The sequence below is a fragment of the Capra hircus genome, chromosome 20, assembly GCF_001704415.2.
Source record: "Capra hircus breed San Clemente chromosome 20, ASM170441v1, whole genome shotgun sequence".
Taxonomy (NCBI): Eukaryota; Metazoa; Chordata; class Mammalia; order Artiodactyla; family Bovidae; genus Capra; species Capra hircus.
This window is the reverse complement of record NC_030827.1, coordinates 19560403-19581239: the sequence shown is the minus strand read 5'-3', so window position 1 is coordinate 19581239 and position 20837 is coordinate 19560403. Positions and strand designations below refer to the sequence as shown.

Genomic DNA, 20837 nt, shown 5'->3' with positions numbered 1-20837 from the left:
TCAAATAGAATCTCTAAATTACAGCTTTGAAAAACTACTTGGGTGTGTGTGGGTGTGTTTGTGAATGGGGTTGTGTTTGTGTTGGACCTATAAGCTCTCTAAAGGTGGGATTTCTTCTTTGTAGGTGATAAAGGGTTTCTGGCCCATTCTGTAACTTGAATAAAATTTATAGTGCATTTCTCTCTTAAACAACAACCAACCATTAAAAACAACTATAGTTGCTGAAGAAATTATGACTCAAGAAAGGAAATTTTTACTTTTAAACATGAGCAATGTTATATCCAAAGCCAATGCCTAGTAAAGTTTATAATAAGCAAAAGTTATGGTCAAAAAAACTTATCTAGCTCCCTAAAAATCTTTTAAGATTTTCTAAAAGCCTCCTAAAAAAGACCTTTCAAAAATCTACCTAAAGGAATTATTTTGTTGTTTAAGGATGTTGCTAAGTGCTTTTTCTACCTTTGGATATGTTGTAATTAAACACACACACAACAGAAATTTTAAAGATAAGACACGTATTACCTGGACAGTATCTTGCCCGAAGAAATCCTATTGCCTACTACACACTCTAGAACACTTTCCTTCATTTGGTGCATAGCACCCAGGGTAAAGTGAGGAAAAAACATGAAAAATACAAAGATTTTCCTGAAATAAACTTACACTGAAAGTTTTCTTCACCAGAAATTCCAGTGACATTTATGCTGATATAACAGGAAATTCCCCACACTGATGAAAACACAGCCTCATCTATAATGACTAGACCACAAAGTACTAGATATTAAGTAAAAATGGAAAAACAAAGCGGTGAGAAGTATAAACACAAGAGGGTCCTAACCTGACACATGGCGTCAGATGGAGAACCAGCACTCAGTGAACATTAGCTAGGGATGTAATTGTTACTTAAAGCTTTTCCCATCCATGAAAAACTGACAGGGTAAACATTTTAAAATGAGGTTGTTGTTTAGTCACCAAAGTGAAAGTGAAAGTTACTCAGTCATGTCCAACTCTTTGTGACCCCAAGGACTATACAGTCCATGGAATTCTCCAGGCCGGAATACTGGAATGGGCAGCCCTTCCCTTCTCCAGGGGATCTTCCCAATTCAGGAAGGGAACCCAGGTCACACTGTAGGTGGATTCTTTACCAGCTCAGCTACTAGGGAAGCCCAAGAATACTGGAGTGGGTAGCCTATCCCTTCTCCAGGGGAATCTTCCTGACCCAGGAATTGAACCGGGGTCTCCTGTATTGCAAGATTCTTTACCAGTTGAGCTACCAAGGAAGTCCTTTGGTAACTAAGTCACATCCTGCTTTAAGATCCAGCCTGAGCAAGACTGGATTAAAGGACACATAATACAGGAAATATTAGTTTATAATGACCCTCATTAAGTATCTGTCCCTATGCAAAACACTTTAATTTATACATAAATGTATTTAATAAAACCACAACACCAAGTGAATACTATTATCAATCCCAGGAAACGGTACCAGTGAAATAAGCCTATAGTAAGTAACTTGTACATGGGAAGTCAAATTTTAATGTAAGTAATTTAACTTCTCAGATACTCTCTGTCCAAGAGTCACATGGCACATGGAGTACTGTGTCTTTTTCAGTAAACTATTCTTCAAATAGTTTGTGAAAATCCAAATGAAGCCTGGTTAAGAACAACCAGGATCAACCTGATAAATACAGCATATAAACATGAAATAACTTAGGGTGTTTAGTTAAGAAAAGAGAAGAATTCTTAAAAAGCATGATAACACTGACTATGTTGATTAATGGGCTTGTCAAGATGAGTAGAGCAGGGTCCTGGGATGGGTTACTCCAAGCTTCTTGCCTTAAGGTCTAAATTATGGAAGACACGAGAGACTGAAGCTACAGGGTTTCCAAAGCAGATCCAAGAACCAAGAATGACAATGGCAGGGAAGGAGCCTTCAGTTGTATATAAGCAAGGACTTCCCAGTCAATAGACTTGTCAAAACCAGAATTGCTCTGTATGATCCTCATCCAGGAGGTCTGCAGAGATGTTCATCACAGATGTTACTCCATGAACTCAACTATGGTATAGAGGGAGAACCAATAGCCATTAGCACATTGTGACTGACACAGGCTGGCCATTACCCACATCTGTTTTACCTTGTGGCTCAGCTGGTAAAGAATTCGCCTGCAGTGTGGGAGACCTGGGTTTGATCCCTGGGTTGGGAAGACGTCCTGGAGAAGAGAAAAGCTACCCACTCCAGTATTGTGGCCTGGAGAATTCTATGGACTGCATAGTCCACAGGGTCGCAAAGAGTCGGGACATGACTGAGTGACTTGCACTTTTTTTTTTTTTGGTAACAGGACTGAGACAGGTTTCCCAGCCTCCTTGGAATTTAGATGTGGCCACAGAACTGACTTCTTTCTGAGGAATCCTGGGATAAGCAATGGGTGAAATTCTAGAACTGCCTTATAAAACCTCACCAATGCCATCTTCTGTGCTCTTCTCTGATTCAGTGGAGCCTGGCAAACTTGGAAACCATGTGTTACCAATAGCGGAACCATAAGATAATAGGACCCAGGGTCCCTGAACTACCCAGGTCAGGCTAGCTCCCCACAAGAAGCAGAAGCAAGAAATAAATATTTACTGTGTCAGTCCACTACGATTTGGGGAGTGTGTTGTAGAGCAAAGTGATTATCTTAATCAGATGCTTTCCAGTGTGATTTTTTTTAAAAAATATACTGTAGTATAAGTAATTTGAAACCAAGGAATAGCTCTTGTTCAACTTTGTAATCAGTAGGTACAAGATAAACACTTTGGACTCAGTAGGTAGTAAACATACGCATATTGAATGGAAGGGAGTATCAGGCATAGGAAACAACATTCTGAGGCAGAGACACACCTGGTGTGTAATTAAATGACTGATGATCTAATTTAAGAGGAGGAGAGGATTTGACCATGGCGGTGGTAGTGACAGTTTAGATATTAATATGTATTTGTGTGTGTGTGTGTGTGTGTGTATAATCAGCACAATTTGGAATATACTTTTTAAATTCTGGGTCATGCTTAGTCCAAGAAGTGAAAGCACAGATGGAATGATATTTGTCAAAAGACACCCATGGGTATTATGAACATCTTGGGTCTTGTTGAACCAAAAAGGAAAATGTGAAGTACTCTTTCCAACTGCCCTGCCGGATGCTTTTTCCATGAGGGATACTGTCTGCCCTCAAGTTACTGAGAATTGATATCATGATTTTTCTTTCTCATTTCCATTGCTCTTTCGACATCTCCTTCATCTGGCGGAGACACCACAACGAAGGATTGGCAGAAATTGTACTCTTGGAGTTTCTCCAAACAGCATCAGAAAAGGAAGTGCCAGAAATTTCAAAAGAAAGCCTGTTTTCATGAGATTTCCTGCCTTCCTTACATCTCAACTTGTCCAAATAGTTCCGATAACCTTCGGTTGAACTTGAGGTTGCTTCACTCCAATAGAAATGAAGTGTCTGCGTGGAGGCTTACCCATTCAGCAACAGGTACACTTTAGGAACTATAATTTAAAAGGCATCTCATCCAAAAGGGACAGCACATGCCCAAATTCTGGCTCTGACCCTTTCTGAACTCCAGCCAGCTCTCCTGTTCAGGCACTTGATATTTCATCTCAAGCCATCCCTCTCCCTCAGAGCATCTCCCAGAGTTCAGCTACACCTTTCATTCACTGCTTATCTCTGATAAATTTTTTTCACAAATATCTCCCTGAGAGAGAAGTCATCCTTTTCCATCATTTTTTCAAGACTGAAAAATTCAATGTTTGTCTTGCCTCTTTTAGGAGCCTTATATCTAACTAAACTTAGAAATACCACTTAGTTAAAATCTTGGGGAAAATAAGAACACTTCCCAGATCAAAGATCTAGCTATTTAAAACGGCAATTCTAAGGTCAGATGTTTCTTTGGGTGGGTCATGCCTTTTATTTCCTTTGTTGGCTGTTTTCATCTCTGACATGAATGCATGCCTGGGTAGAGTCATGTTGCTTAAGTTTAGATTTTGATTCTTTCCTTTTATTGTTGCTTCTTTCCTAGAAGTCTTGATTCTGGATTTATTTTGGGGGAGGTGGTGTTTGTTTTGTTTTATCCATTCCTGGTATACTTTTTCGTGTTCTGTGGAAAAGCTGTATAAAAATCATTCAGTCAGTTTCAACTTTTTTTCTATTCAGTCACTATTTTTTTTTTCTGTTATGCCTGTTTTCTTCATCATAATATTCATTTTGCCAAAACACAGAGTAGTGTATAGAACTTACTACTGCCTGAAATTAACCAACTGTGTATCACAGATCCCTCTTTCTCTGATCATAGCCTAGAATTGCCTCTTCTCAGGCAGAAACACCATAATAAGCTCACGCAATGATTTATTTTAATATTTGTTTTATGACAGCATGAAAATACCAAGAATTGTCTAGACACCTAGCTGGCACCATACGCATAAAACAGAGTCACCTATTATAGCAGATAAAAACATGCATATAGCAAATAAAAATACTGACAAAACAGAGAATTCATATGCGAAGAACAGAGCAATATTGCCAAGTACCAGCCTGAAACTTTTTGCACTGGCATTCCTAAACCCACTGAAAAGGCACGTTGAGATTACAAATATACTAAAGTCAGTAGCTAGGAGGGGTTTTACTGGGACACACTATTTTACACACCCACCCACACACACGCTCCATACACATCTCTGTTGAATCGGAAGGTCATGCAGGAAAGAGAACAAACTACGATATTCTTCTCTCCTTTCTGGTCCTTTCCCTCCCTAGGTTGTTGCAGGATCTGGCAGGGCTACTAGCTTAGGAATCAAAGAAACGCCACCATGTCAGTATTGGAAAAAAACCTGCGTTCTTATTTGACATCTGGAACCCAGTTTTCTTGTAGGAACTTGCAATAGGAATTGAACTTGGAGCACCACCCATGTCAAAGGCTCCTGTTACCAATCTCAAGGATTTCTGCCCTGACTTGGACATCTGTCAGATTTATATTAAGGTAGATTATTTCCGATAAATCATGGGTGAAGAGTGAAGACAGTCCTCCACTCTCCTTCCTTCCCCTAAAGTGAAAGGCAGGAGGAGCAAAAATCACCCAGAGGCACCTGGCCACCATGTCTGCTCATCCGTGCAAACCTTACCACGTATGTGCCACGGTGAACCGCCGCTGTTTGGGGATGTTGCTACTGAGAAGCATCCTGCGCAGGAGCCTGGGGGAATTTCTCGGCGAAATCACGGGTGAGAGCTTGGGAGACACCGATTTCCTGGAGGTCTTGGGCTTCTCCTGCTGCAACAGGTTTTCCCGCAAGGATTTCACAAGATCCTCGTTCAGCCAGGGGTTTGGACAATGCGGATTATCCACTTCAGGGACTGTTAAGGTGTCCGGGCTTGTCGTCTGCTGAGCCATTTTCGCGGTCAACTTTGTACACTTGGCAGTGATCCAGGACAACGTGGTTGCCTGGCCTCTTTCCAGTGACTGCCTCGCTCGGGCTCCCGGGGAGAGGTCCGGGGAAGCAGGTCGGAGCCAACCGCTGCTAGTTCATTCGGCCGCCTGCCTCAGTCTCTCGGCGGAGACGGGGCTGGGAGCAGGGGAGGCGAGCTCACTCCACGGCGGAAGCCTCGCGAACGTCACCCCTCCTCTGCCGATCCCCTGCCAAGGCTCACCGCCGAGCTCGCGGGGCAGAGGAACATGGAGGGAAGCCACGGCGAGCGAGGCTTTTGTCAGCGCTACGAAACAGCCTGCTAAACTATTGGAACTAATGCGCCGCAGCTGCTCCAGCGACTTCTGCTTATGTACATAAAAAGTCCGGGGCGCGGGGCGGGGAGGGGGGGCGGTTAGGGCTTAACCATCAGATGCCTGCTGCCTGTTTGGCCAGTCTTTTCATGTGCTTATTCCTGAATCCAGCGGAAAGAAAAACTTTGAACCTGACCTTCCTCTCCCGCAAGGTCTATTTATCTCCCTTTGGTCCCCGTTCATAAAAGAAATTGCTAGTCCCTCGGTTTTTATAAGGGGGGAATAAACATACAGGAGCTAGACAAGGAGAAATAGTTCCCGGTTTGCTCAGCTCCATCTGATGGACCTTGTAAGATAAATCCCAAGAGGAGAAAATGGACTCTTTCTTTTCCTCTCTGTCTAGTTAGAAACCAAACAAAAGGTTTCAAAATACTACATATGGAACATATTACAGGTTGTGTCGTTTAGCCTAATGAAGGCCCTTTCAAAGCGTGGAATAACATAGTTATAGCCCCAAATGGTATTTGTTATATCTTTGCATTTAAACTGATGACACTCCAGAGGAACAGACTGCTTTCATAAGAGGATTTTAAAATGATTTTTAAAGTTTCAATTATTGCTTATGGTATAAACATTTTATTCAACTATAAAAGAAATAAATCTAGCTTTCTGGCTTTCCATAGTCATTTCCTCAGTTGTTTTTAATATAAGATTTTTATTTGTGATCAGAATAGCTTCTACAAACTCACTCAAAGTAGGTTTCAAATAGAAGAAATTATTTCTTGCCTTCTTAGTTTGCTACTGGAAGAAGAATTAAATATGACAATTCAAGTAAGTAGGTAATAAAGCCTGTTAAATCCCATTATATGGCCACCAGAAGTACAAGCTTCAGATAGGCATTTGAAAGGGAATCCAAACCTTTGATTATAGATGTCCCCAGCAGCCTAGTGATGCTACAGGCAGTTCAAGATGGAAATCAAAGCACATTTCTCAGGATCTAATAATATTTTTAAAAACTTTAAAACACAATAACTTAAGAAGGAGTTAGGAAATACATTCAGATAAAACAAAAAACAGAGTAGTCTGATCTGGTTATTTTTTGGTTTCTATAATTACTGTTAGGTGGATTCTAAAAGTAGTTCCTCCTATTTCCTTCCTTGGTTGTTCCACCTGAAGTTTTAATTCCTTTCATTTAAAATGTTACAGAAAAGGATACTCTGAGGATCTGACCATATAACCCCAGGGCCGCCATTTGGTGTACCTATAATAATTTAACAGTACACATGTACCTTGACTTCATCAGAAAATTTGGTATACGTAATAATTAAAATGATACCAAATTTCTGAAAAATGGGCTGAGGGCCTGACAATTACATTAGAAGTTGTACAAAACAGGAGTACCTGTTTCAAAGAGATCCTAATTTAATGGAAAGGACTACACTATGCTCAGAAAAAGACACCAGAAGACCTACAGAGTGAGATTATCAGGCGCAGAAAAATACAACGAGAATGGTGTGCATGAGTGAAGAGAGAATGCTGAGTGCAGTACAGCTTGGAGGGAGGGAATCAAAAATTAATGGAAAGGAAGTGAACACAAAAGATCACTCCGAATGAAGAATTAAAACATGAAAACCCAATAAGGAATTAGCAAGCAAGTCTTGTTCAAAACTAAAAACAAATGAAGTTAGTAGATATAAAACCTATTCAGGCTTGTAGATATAAAAAGTTCAGATAACAGGATAAAGTGAAGGGGAAAAAAAAAACCCCAATAAGTAGTAAACTGACATGACAAAAAGAAAAAAAAAATTGCCACTCTCTAAAGACTTGTTTCATTCAACAAACTCTTATGGGCATATTTGTGCTAGGTACTCTATCGAGTGTCTAGGATATTACAATATTTAAAGATAATCGATAAAGTGCAAAGCAACTGACAGGACAAAGTGTAGCCCAGGTACCCAGAGGAGAGCCTGGAAATTGGAGATATTTAAAAGGCTGGCTCTAAGGAGACGAAAGTGTTTCTCGGTGATCAAATAAAGGTATTGATAGGACTGAGAATGCTATGGGATCTATACTGGGACATTCATTGAGTTCAGAGGATTCTAGGTTCTAGTGTTTGCTTTCAGTGACCTTTACTTAAGAGGAGTAAAATATTTACAAGCTATTCTTCTCATATTTGGCCTGTAATGTGGATGCTCAGACACTGGGCACTTTGTAGATAATCACAACTAAGCTAAAATAGAAGACATAATACTATTCTATTCAAAAAAACTCATTGAGAATCATGGTTAAACATGGACTAAGATAGAACAAAGGCATTTGGCAAATCTCCCGTTACTTGGTGCATGTTAAAAGATTCCATTGTAGAAACAGAATTGGCTACCTCTATACAGGTGCCCATATTCTGTCATTATTTGTTCAATTTCCTGACATGTACAATTACCCTCCTGAATGCCCCCCCTCCCAACGTTATATGGCATGCATGTTCCTTTTGGAAAATAGGATTAATTTTGTTTTGAGAATTATTTGCTACCTCCTTGAAATAGCTTGCAAGATCCTGCAGTGTTACAAAATCATGCTTGAAAATAACTGCCTTAGGAAGCACAAATTGTAAAGTTTTGACGATAACCAGGTGGAGGAGGTTTGGATAAATAGGCAATTCTCTTTATAATAATGCAGAAGGTCAGGGGAACTCTTCCAACAGGAGGACTACAGAGCTTGCTTTTTCCTTTTTTTTTTTTTTTTTCCAAACAAAATCTTTTCAAAAGTAGCTGCCAGAAACTTTTCTGAAAAACACAGTACTGTGACAACCAAATAAGGCCTTAGATTTTAACGAGTGGAAATTTGAAAGTGGGGCAAAATGTTTTGATAAAAGCACCCACGCCTAGAACAGCAGATTGCATCTCAACTTAATAAGAACTTTCCTTGATACTTTTCTGTGGATTTTCAAAATCTGTTTTTTCAGGTTTTTTGGAATCCTTGAAAACATTTGTTTAATTAATAATTCATAAGCAGCAACACAAATAAGAAATAAGATTTGTACAGGTTATGGGACAAAGACTTAAAAGTGTGCCCTTGCCTAGGTAAAAACAAACAAGGCTGGATTTCTTACAATTCAAAGGGAGCAATGGCACAGCTAATTCAAAAGAATGGATAAATTAAAATGAGTTATACTCAGCTATGGAATGCATTGTATATTTCCCCCAACCATGGTTTAGTTAAGTAAATAGTGCATTAAAATGAGACTGCTTTTCATATTTTCATATTGTCTAAAGGATGTGGTCCGTGGAAATTATCTGATAGTGGGAGAGATTATGTTGTTCAACAGTTAAAAACATATGTATGGAACTCAAAGCATGTTTTGAACCCCAGCTACGATATTTACTAGCTGTGTACTTCACTTGTCCATGGTTTAGTTTCTCCTGTGTGAAACAGAATAAGAATAATAGCTATTGCATAAGAATACTGCAAAGATTTGATGCGTTAATACCCATGATACAAAGTATATGAAGAGAGCCTGGTACAAAGTAAATACCCAGTAAATGAAGCCTGTCACTCAATGATACAAGGAACTTACAGATATTTACACTTAGTAGATAGCAACTTTGTGCCAGGGCCTTTCATTTGATTCTTGTAATAACTCTTAGGGTTTTATGTCATGAACACTATTTTACCAGAGAGAGCATAAGGAGGAAAAATAACTTACCCAAAGTCATTAGTTCAACAATGCACAACAGAGTTTTGTCTGTGAAGTGCCAGGGTCTCTTATTTTAATTCTATATCAAATCACCCCAAAAGGAAAGCAAATTCAATGTTTAAAATTGATGATGGAAAATAGGAATCTGAGTGCCCTGAGCTCCTGGTTTAATTAACACTAAATTCTTTCCTTGGCTTTACTCAGGACATGCATGGTGACAACCTGAAACATGCCAAGTCATGAAATTCTTACAAAGGCATGTTATTCAAGTGAGGGCAGATCGAGGTGGAATTCCTCAGTGTTTCTTCATCTATGTGCCTGTGTACCTTCGATAGTAAGGTGTTTTCATTTGAATTTCAAATGAAATGGTAGTTTTCTAATTTACAAAATTATATATTCTAAAATTATTTTATATTTTCATTTTAACATATATAATTTATATTTTCTATTTTTCTTGTGATTATTTTTAATTACAATTTATTCTTATGATAAAATTATGTTATCCTTGTGAACATTGTAGAACAAGGCTTTCAAATCATCATTATCGTTGAACATCTATTAGGTACTGGGCTGGTTAGTGGAGATTAAATACAGGAAAGTATCTATTTGAAAATAGAAGATATATACAAACCTTGCAATAGAGAAAATAAATGATAAGTGTCAAACTAGTAATAAAAACAATCGGTGCCTCAAAGATTTAAAGGAGTAACTAAAATGTATTTAGACCAATGGTACCATAACTCAAAAAAGGAGCAGGACTTAAATTAGGCCTTGAAAAAAGTGCATGTGGAAGAAGAATAACACGATATTTTTGGGAGTGAGTAGTCTAGGGGAGGTGAGAGATGTTGGATTTTTAGACTCCTGTGGAAAAGTGAGTAAAAATTATCTATTTTGGATGTAGCTAAATAATATATATAGAGACAAATAAGATAAATTTGGTGGCATTATGTATTATAATTTGGAGTAGGGTGATTCTGAAGGCTGTTTATCTTCACAGTTTTGTTTCGATATAAATTTGTGTAGAAATAGAAAGAAGAGGCTGATCACATAAGAATTAGAAGGCTTTACTGCTTAAAGCAAATTGTGGTATAAAGTGGAACTATATGTAACTTTGTTCTGTATTTTCCAAGTCTCCTGTACATGTGTTATCATACTTTTGTAATTTAAAAAAGAGAAAAAATAATCATAATCAATTATATAGTTCATCTAATTAAGTGTAGTTCACCTAAATTAATCATCAAAAGGCTGTTAATGTAAAAAAAGGCATCTAGGGCGTATTGAACAAAAGAAAATATAATTGCTTGATTTATATTAGAGCTACATTTTGCACAGACAGTGTCTTTTTTCAAGCTCAATTCATTTTAATAGAAAGATTACATGGGCTTTGTTTCTAGATTAAATCTAGTCAATGGACTTACCCCCCACCTCCAGATTAAAGCTAAATGTTAGGGATCTATCTATTGACAGAGTAAACTAACATTTAATTTGAAAAAAAAAGTTACCTTTTTATAGGCACAACTTATACCAGCCGCATTTATACAGCATGTTCATTTTATTTCTGAGAAAAAAAAATAATAAACCTGCAATACAGTTTAGGTAAGATTTTTTTCCTTTTCTCTTGATACAGTCACCTAAAAAAGCTTCCAATACTAGAAAAGAATTCTTCTGGATTACTCTGCTAAAATGAAACACTAGAATGTTCTAAGTATTAGCCAAACTTCAATAAAGAAAATAGGTTCTGATGACCACTAAAATTTTAGCACAGTATCTGATATTTCTGGGTCTTCTTTCAATGGGAAGAATAGCTAGCCATTTTTGCCTTTAACTTGCAGACCAAAAAATCCCCTATTCTATTCTATCTATAGTGGATTATCCCCTAGCATACTGAATGAGCAATTCTCTGCTGCTGCTGCTGCTGTTGCTGCTGCTGCGTCGCTTCAGTTGCGCCCGACTCTGTGCGACCCCATAGACAGCAGCCCACTAGGCTCCTCTGTCCCTGGGATTCTCCAGGCAAGAATACTGGAGTGGGTTGCCATTTCCTTCTCCAATGCATGAAAGTGAGAAATTAAAGTGAAGTTGCTCACTCGTGCCTGACTCTTAGTGACCCCATGGACTGCCGCCTACCAGGCTCCTCCATCCATGGGATTTTCCAGGCAAGAGTACTGAAGTGGGGTGCCACTGCCTTCTTTGGAGCAATTCTCTAGATTTTGCAAAACCAAATGCCCTAAGTGCAAGCACTTTGCATCGCTACTTAATTTGGTCATTGTCATCACCCTAATGAGGCAGACACTACTGCCTTCATTTTAAAGTTGAGAAAACTGAGGCACCAAAATTTGAAAACTTCGTTAAGGTCATACACACCCAGTAGATAATAGAGTTGGGATTTCAAAGCAGATAGTTCAAAAACAGGGCCCATGCATTGTAATCACTGCAATAGACTGTGTTTTTAAAAAATGTCAAGTAAATTAATAAGATATTCTCAGCAAAATGAGTTCACACAATTCGATATGGGGAAAACTAATATGTACAAAATATTTGTCACAAGCTTTTGAAGTGAAAGTATATCCAAGTTTTTACAGTAAATGTATCCCCAGTCAATGCCCATTAGTAATGGTATTTTGAGGCTCTGACAGGTATTTCTTCATAACCGAAGATCTCCAAACTCGCCAAAAATTATCCATTGTATTATAAACAAGAGACTTTCCAGAGCACAAATGAACTTGGGTAGACCTTCAGAGCCTTTTGCTGTTTTTGTCCACATAAAGACATGTTAGTGAACAAAATTCAACATGTTTCCCAAGCTCACAGGAATAGAATACAGTAGTGATCTAGTCAAATCTCAACACCAAGGAATAAATTTCCTCATCTCATTTTTCAGTCTCTGTATCCATCCCCCACTGGCCCCAGGAAAGGAGTTTTAAAGTCTTTCTCTAATTAGCATAATATAACTAGAAAGCCGCCCTCTGACCCTGACACATAACATCTGTTTCAGTCCTTCTGGTTTTTGGATATGGTTTTTAGGAGACAAAAACCATATTTCATGGAAAGTCCATGACACAGAAGTTTATAAGTGTAGCTGGAGACTTGTTTTTTTTAAAGTTTAACATATTTAGACAATGATCCCTCATAACTAAGTTGTTTTTAGAGATGATTCTTTTTATACCTAACTGTAAGAAGCCTTCTGAAACTTAGTCATTCATGTGGGATGCTTTACAAAAGATATCACAGAAACTGGAGTTTTGGTCCCAGTTTTGTAATTAGCCAACTAAGTCACCTTGGCATAGTGGTAAGGAATCTGCCTGCCAATGCAGGAGACCTGGGTTCGATCCCTGGGTTGGTTGGGAAGATCCCCTGGAGTAGGCAATGGCAACCCACTCCAGTGTCCTTGCCTGGAAAATCCCGTGGGCAGAGAATCCTGGCAGGCTCCAGTCCGCGGGGTCATAAGAGCTGGACCTGACTGAGCGCACAGGTAGATCACCTTGAACAAGTTCTTTCACTTTCACAGGAACTTAGCTCTCTAGTTAAGAGTCTTGTAATTTGACTAGGGTTTTAGAATGCTAAATAAAGAAAATTAGATGTTGTCTTCAACAGCAAGCTTTAGTTGCCACTGAAGAAACACTGTTATCAAGTGCATCCTGAGGCACTATGGCCTCTTGCATTTGCATGGAGCGATGGGTATGTGCCACAGACGGTGCTTTCAAAGGAGAAATGGAAAAGATAAATTTAATATTTAAGATATCAAAGATGGAATATAAGAGTGTGCTGCACTAACCAGGTGTCTTACTAATGCTTTTATGGCCCCGAAACTTAAGAAAATTCCTTCCCTAACTAGGTAAAAAAATTTGTTCTGACATCTGAGTCACAGCTTGGGAGACAGAGTAGGAAAGCAATGCCTGTTAATTTAATATTTGGAATCAAAGCATTGTGTTAAAATAGTGAAACTACAGAGATAGATATATTTACTGTTACATAACGCTGGATTTTCCAAAACTTCAGGGCTTATCGCAACTTTGGGGCAATAAGAGAAACGTGTGCACTCACATTTCACAAAGACTAGTTTTGGCCAATTTTAATGAGTGTTGCGTGGGGATAAAAAGCATTTTGTGATAAATATATATGTGTGTGTGTGGCTGAGTTGAATATAATTAAATAGGTTTCGAGGCTTCCGTACAATAAGATCTTTAATATGTCTTTTCATATGTTTTAATTATGCTAATGTGATATGCTTTTACATAGTTTTTAATATACTAATGTAATTTATTAAAGCAGGCTTGCTTGGCTCTGAAGCTATTGCATCTTCCAGCATGTCTGGAGATGGGTATTTCCAGAAACACTTAGCTGGACTTACTACAAACATCTTCTTGAGCAAGGCTGATAGATAATATGAAGCTTCCCTGGCTCCTGTTATGCTACTTTCTTTTCCTACTGAACTGCGGTCAAACAGAATGCTTTCAGGTGCTGCCCTAGTGGTGAAGGTGGCTTATTTGCTAAATCGTGTCCAACTCTTGCGACCCAATGGACTATATCCCTACAGGCTCCTCTGTCCATGGGATTTCCCAGGCAAGAATACTGGAATGGGTTACCGTTTCCTTCTCCAGGGGATTTTCCCAACCCAGGGACTGAACCTGCATCTATCTGCATTGTAGGTGGTGTCCTGTATTTCAGGCGGATTCTTTACTGCTGAGTCACCAGGGAAGCCTGCTGCCCTGGTACAATCTTCTATTAGACTGAAGGTAATTGTTATGCTCCTGCCCTGATATTATACCCACCCTTCTCCTTAATTGGTGTATTTCCCCTTGTAAAAGGCACACTTTAGCAGAAGCTATGAGATAGCTATCAAATATCTTTAGAGGCTATGAGAGGCTATGAGCTAGCTGGACTGTGAGTCTAAATGACAAACCTATAAAGAGCATGGTTGAAAGGCCATCCACAGGCTAATGGGTTAGAGAAGCGTGGCTCTATATGGGACTGTCAGTGAGAGGATGTGCAAAGGCAACTGAAAGCTACATGATTATTTTTCAAGCTTTAGTATATCTAAGAATCACCTGGAGACCATGCCAAATACAGATACTGATTCAGGAGGCCTGGGGTGTGGGGCTTGAGATTTTGGATTTCCAAAGTTCCAAGGTGCTGTCAATGCCAGTTCATGGATCATTCCATAAGTATCCAGCCACAAAAATAAGTAGAGATACTTGGCAATTTAAGTCTAGCAAATAAGGGCAATTAACTTGCACTTAGGTGGTGCTATTTTAAATTTATATTTAGCTATTTGTGTAGGGCTTAAATTTGTTGTTGATACTTTCATAAATAATGAATTTTAAGTAACTTTTATAAACTTTTTTCAAATGAGCATATACATTCAAAAAGACTGAATTGTAAAAGCAAATATTGCTATATTAGATCCACATTTTAAGACGAAGAAAAAAAGACTTGATAGAAGTTGAAAAAACAGATTATTTAACAAGTGTGGTAGAATTCTTTGCCTGTTTCTGTATTATTTATTGAAATTTAAAGAGTTACTTAAGACCAATAGACTCTTTCCAGGATATGATTTAATTAATCTGAAAGCATTTAATTGAACAAATGCTGTAACTAGTTTCTACGTGTATAATGAGGATGCTGATCTTTGTATATCTGGGGACACAAGACTCACTCTTTGCTGTGTTCAGAGAGAAACGGAATATTTCCTGCCATGTCAGTAAACAAAGATGTCACAGTCATCAACAATTGCAGCCATCACAAGGGTGAACTGGGTGAGCACTGAGGGACCTCAGGAGGGAAAGAATATCCGCCATCTAGCAGCCATCTGACTGCAGCCACTCCCTAATGCGCTTGCCTGTGTGATTGCTCAGTTGTGTTTGATTCTTTATGACTCTTTGGAATCCAGCCCACCAGGCTCCTAAAAATGTCCATGAGATTTTTCAGGCAAGAATACTGGAGTGGGTTGCCATTTCCTCCTTCAGAGGATCTCCCCAACACAGGAATCCGACCGATGTCTCCTGCATAGCAGGTAGATTCTTTACCTCCTGAGCCATCCACTGAGGGGACCACTTCCTATGGTGATCCCTGAAGAAGGAAGCTCAGTCAGTCAGTTCAGTTGCTCAGTCATGTCTGACTCTTTGCGACCCCATGGACAGCAGCATGCCAAGCTTCCCTGCTCATCACCATCTCATCCTCTGTCACCCCCATCCTCTCCTGCCCTCAGTCTTTCCCAGGATCAGGGTCTTTTCCAATGAGTCAGTTCTTTGCATCAGGTGGCCAAAGTACAGACTTTCAACTTCAGTATCTGTCCTTCAGATGAATATTCAGGACTGATTTCCATTAGGATTGACTGGTTTGATATCCTTGCTGTCCAGGGGACTCTCAAGAGTCTTCTTCAACACCACAGTTCAAAAGCATCCGTTGTTTGGCGTACAGCTTAGGAAAGCTGTATGGTCCAACTCTCACATCTATACATGACTACTGGAAAAATCATACCTTTGACTAGACAGACCTCTGTTGGTAATATCTCTGTTTTTTAATATGCTCTTTAGGTTTGTCATTGCTTTTCTTTCAAAGAGCAAGCATCTTTTAACTTCATGGCTGCAGTCACCATCTGCAGTGATTTTGGAGGCCCCCCCCCCCAAATAAAGTCTGTCACTGTTTCCATTGTTTCCCCATCTATTCGCCATGAAGTGATGGGACTGGATGCCATGATCTTCATTTTTCGTATGTTGAGTTTTAAGCCAGCTTTTTTACTTTATTAAGAGGCTCTTTAGCTCCTTTATGTTTTTTGCCATAAGGGTGGTATCATCTGCATATCTCAGGTTATTGATATTTCTTCCAGCAATCTTAAGTCCAGTTTGTGCTTCATCCAGTTGGGCATTTTTCATGATGTACTCTGCATAAAAGTTAGATAAGCAAGGTGACAATATACAGCCTTGACGTACTCCTCTCCCAGTTGGTATCCCCATCTCTTCAAGAATTTTCCACAGGTTGTTGTGATCCACATAGTCAAAGGCTTTAGTGTAGTCAATGAAGCAGCAGTAGATGTTTTTCTGGAATTCTCTTGCTTTTTCTATGGTCCAACAGATGTTGGCAATTTGATCTTTGGTTCCTCTGCTTTTGCTAAAACCAGCTTGAACATGGATGTTCTTGATACATGTACTATTAAAACCTAACTTGGAAAATTTTGAGCATTGCTTTGGCCTTGCCTTTCTTTGGGATTGGAATGAAAACTGACCTTTTCCAGTCCTATGGCCACTGCTGAGTTTTCCAAAGCTCAGGATGTGAAAACAAGATATTGGCCCCCCATAGGTGATGTATCAAAGGAATGATTTCAGTGAGCCCAGACTGTTGCATTTTCCCGTACAAAAATAAGCACTAAATTCCCTAACTTGGGTTATCTGGTTTTCTTTAATTAACCATATTCTTTTGAGTTCAGACTACCTGAACTTTTTTGTAAAACTTCTGTATAACCTGGTTCCTCCTCTCACCTCCTTGGAATAGTTCTCTCAGGGTCACTCGAGATGCTGTCTCCTGGGTTTGAAGTCCTAGACATTCCCACCAAATAAAACATAAATAACTCTCAACTTTTATGAAGTGAATTTTTTTTTAGGTCAACAAGAGTTAGCTGGGATTTCTCAGTGTCATTTTCTGTATACGGAGCATTGTCAAGAACACTCGTCATCAAGAGTCACTACCATGCTATTGACCTATTATCTAAAGAATTATCACTGAAGTTATTCTGACTTTGAAGTGCTCAAATGATTGCTTAATTATATTCACAAAAATCTGCTTTTTTTCCAAAATAATTATTTCTCGGCCCTAATGAAGTAAGTATTACATGACTATAAAAGCCTACAGTCTAGCTGATCTAATAACCACCATTTATGTTATGAAAGTATACAAGCACTACATAAAGCCAACTAGTAATTACTTAACCCATTACAAAGGAAAAATAATGAATGACAAAGAAATACTCTTTTGAACCCATGGTGAATACACTTCAGTTAAGCAGTAGTTGCCTTGAAAGCCTTACATTTGTTGATTGAAGAAAATGCACAACCTAAAAACTGAGAATTATGTTTTATTTTGCAGACAAACTGAGGACTTAAGCCTGGGAGACAGCCTCTCAGATGGCTCTGACAGACTACTCCAAAGAGACAAGGGAGGAGCCAGGATATATGAGTTTTTGAAAAACAAAAGCAAAAACAAAAAATTCAGGTAGTTGGAACAGCAAAAGATTATGGTTAATTAAAGAAAAATCAGACATCTCAATCAAATGAATTTAGCACTTTTCTATGTATGGGAAGATGCAAGAGTCTCGGCTCATTGAAATCATTCCTCTGATATGAACTTTAACTAACTAGGGCCAGTACCTTGTTTTCTGCATCTAAACCCCCACAGGGTGCACCATGGGATGGCTGTGGTGCCTGATGGTCTGATGGACGCAACATCCTTTGTTTTATTGATATGGCAGGCAACATTTTTCTTTTACATACTTAAATGCCTAGAGTATGGTAACTGCTCAGCAGACATTTGTTAGAGGTAGGAAAAATGATGTGTGTGCAGTTTGTTTTACTATTTTTTGTGTGCTTTTAAACATTTAACTGGCTAAAAGGACAGTGTGCCCAAATCAATTTACACTTATCCACAAGGTAAAAGTTTGAAAAGTTTTAGAAATCCTATTGCTAGGCATACTTTTAAGTTTACAAATATGTTATTATAAACTGTGCTGTGCTGTACGTAGTCTCTCAGTCGTGTCTGACTCTGTGTGATCCCATGGACTGTAGCCCACCAGGCTCCTCTGTCCATGGGGATTCTCCACGCAAGAATACTGGAGTGGATTGCCACACTCTCCTCCAGGGGATCTTCCCAAGCCAGGGATCGAACCCAGGTCTCCCGCATTGCAGGTGGATTCTTTACCACCTGAGCCACCAGGGAAGCCTGTATTATAAATTATACAGGTCATATATAATCTATTTGTAAAATTTTAAAAGGTCACCCAGAAATCAAAATACTTTTAAACCACCATCCCCAAATTAATGGCCCCTCACAAGTAGCCCTATTATCAGCTGTGTTTGTTTCTAGACCTCTGCTGTTCATTACAGTAGTCACTAGCCAAATGTGGCTATTCAGTTCTTGAAAACGTAAGTAATGCAACTGAGAAGCTGAATTTTTATTTATATTTCTTTACATTTGAATAGCTATTTACATTTAAATAACTTTCTGTGGCTAGTGGCTACTATACTGTGCAGCAAAATTCTAGACCTTTATGTGATTCATTAATAATTATGTGCCTATAGAAACATATATTGGGTTTCCCTGGTAGCTCAGCGGTAAAGAATCTGCATGCAATGCAGGAGACCTGGGTTTCATCCCTGGGTCTGGAAGATCCCCTGGAGGAGGGCATGGCAACCCACTCTAGTACTGTTGCCTACAGAATCCCATGGACACAGGAGCCTGACAGGCTGCAGTCCTTGGGGTTGCACAGAGTCAGAGATGACTGAAGTGACTAAGCAGCAGCAGCAGAAACCTATATGACTATTTTCTGAGGATTTTTGAAAGCACAGTCTCAGTGACTACTCTGATTATCCAACAACTTGCTTTTTCCATTCAGAAAAGATCTCCTTTGTGATTTTCAGCTGATGCACAGTATTCCATAGTATGGCTGTTTCTCAGTTCAACTAGCCATTTCCCTACTGATGGGCATTCAGGTGTCCAGTTGCTCACTCTGACACATAAAAACAACCTTGCAAACTCCTTATTGGGCACACATTCCAAGACATTTTAAAAAATAACAGACACATGGAAGTAGCCTTGTTAAATGACAAGAGATAAGCATTTTTCATTTTAATAGAATCTGCCAAATTGTTCTTCAAAGTGGCTGATTCAATTTACATTCCCTCCAACAGGGTTTGAATTCCCAGCACATTGTCCTCAAACAGCCTGATGCTACCATCAATTTCCCCACACTAGCTACCAAAGCCTTTTTCCCCCCTCAAGAATATCTTCTTGAGAAAAAAATTAAGAAGGCGTCTCTGGCTACCATTAAAATGAACAGAAGTGGGAAGATATATTTCGCTTTGCCTCCAAGTCAATGCTCAATTTTAGCTTTTTAACAATTTTAGTTGACCAAGCATTTCCCAGGAGTGTCTCTAATATGACAATATCTACACATTATAGAAAGTTTTATTCCAAAGGAAAAAGCATTAACTTTCTATTTTAGTAATGTTCTGGCACTACTCAGTAAAATATATTTTAAATTGCTTTTCCTATAATAGAGATAGATTGTACAGAGCATTTATCTTTCTTGCCTAGCTCTTCTTTAATATATCAGTGTAGAATTTTTCAGTGCCTGGCTGGAACTCTATTACTGTTTTGTGGGACTGTTTCCTTGGGCAAAATTAATGGTCTAGATAAGGATTGAATTTGTAAACTCACTGGATCCTAGTCTGGTAGTCTGGGTTGCTCCAGCATTTTTAGATAAATAATTGTTTGTGGCTATAAAGAAAGCTGAGTGCTGAAGAATTGATTCTTTTGAACTGTGGTGTTGGAGAAGACTCTTGAGAGTCCCTTGGACTGCAAGGAGATCCAACCAGTCCATCCTAAAGGAGATCAGTCCTGGGTGTTCATTGGAAGGACTGATGTTGAAGCTGAAACTGCAATACTTTGGCCACTTGATGCGAGGAGCTCACTCACTTGAAAAGACCCTGATGCTGGGAAAGATTGAGGGCAGGAGGAGAAAGGGACGACAGAGGATGAGATTGTTGGATGGCATCACCGACTCAATAGACATGGGTTTGGGTGGACTCCTGGAGTTAGTGATGGACAGGGAGGCCTGGCGTGCTGTGGTTCATGGGGTCGCAAAGAGTCAGACATGACTGGACGACTGAACTGAACTGAACTGTGTGTGGCTGAAAGAGCACGTGACCAGGAGTCTCATCCTGACTCTTTAACTATGGGCTCTAAGGCCTGAGGCAAGCCCTGTACTCCCTAGGTCTCAGCGTCCTTATCTAAAAATGATCATGATGGAATAGATGATTGTAGAACTCCCCTTGGTAAAATCCACTGTTCCTTAGAAGAGATCTCTCAATAATATAAATACTAGCCATAAAGATTTGGGTAGTAGTTGAACTAAGAGAAAGAAGCCATCAGGAATAGTTCTATGTAAAAACAGTTCACACTCATTAATATGTGAAGTCAAATACATATGCTCTACATGAGCATACACTGTTTATGCATTTCTACTTGCTGGGATCTTGAACCCAATGCCATTCTACCCATCCTTCAATAACCTGCTTGGGGAAGATTTAGAAATCACAGAGAGAGGCAGAGGTACTAAAAACTTGAAGAAGTGTTTAGAGCCTTACAGTCCAAGATGGAACAGACAAGGGTTTCCAAAAATTAGAGATTGGTAACT

General features: G+C 39.1%; 1 protein-coding gene across 3 annotated transcripts in view; it reads right to left on the bottom strand.

The window, feature by feature from the left end:
- PDE4D (phosphodiesterase 4D) overlaps positions 1-20837 on the bottom strand; it is a 1264832-nt gene that overhangs the window by 800435 nt on the left and 443560 nt on the right. Inside the window, exon 1 of one of the 3 annotated variants that reach the window (XM_005694677.3) lies at positions 5147-5807. The exons of the other annotated variants lie outside the window; for them this stretch is intronic. Coding sequence (XP_005694734.2) covers positions 5147-5412 — 266 coding nt within the window. The 5' untranslated portion in view covers positions 5413-5807. Of the gene's footprint in view, positions 1-5146; positions 5808-20837 lie in introns of those variants that run through there. 3 annotated transcript variants of the gene reach the window in all.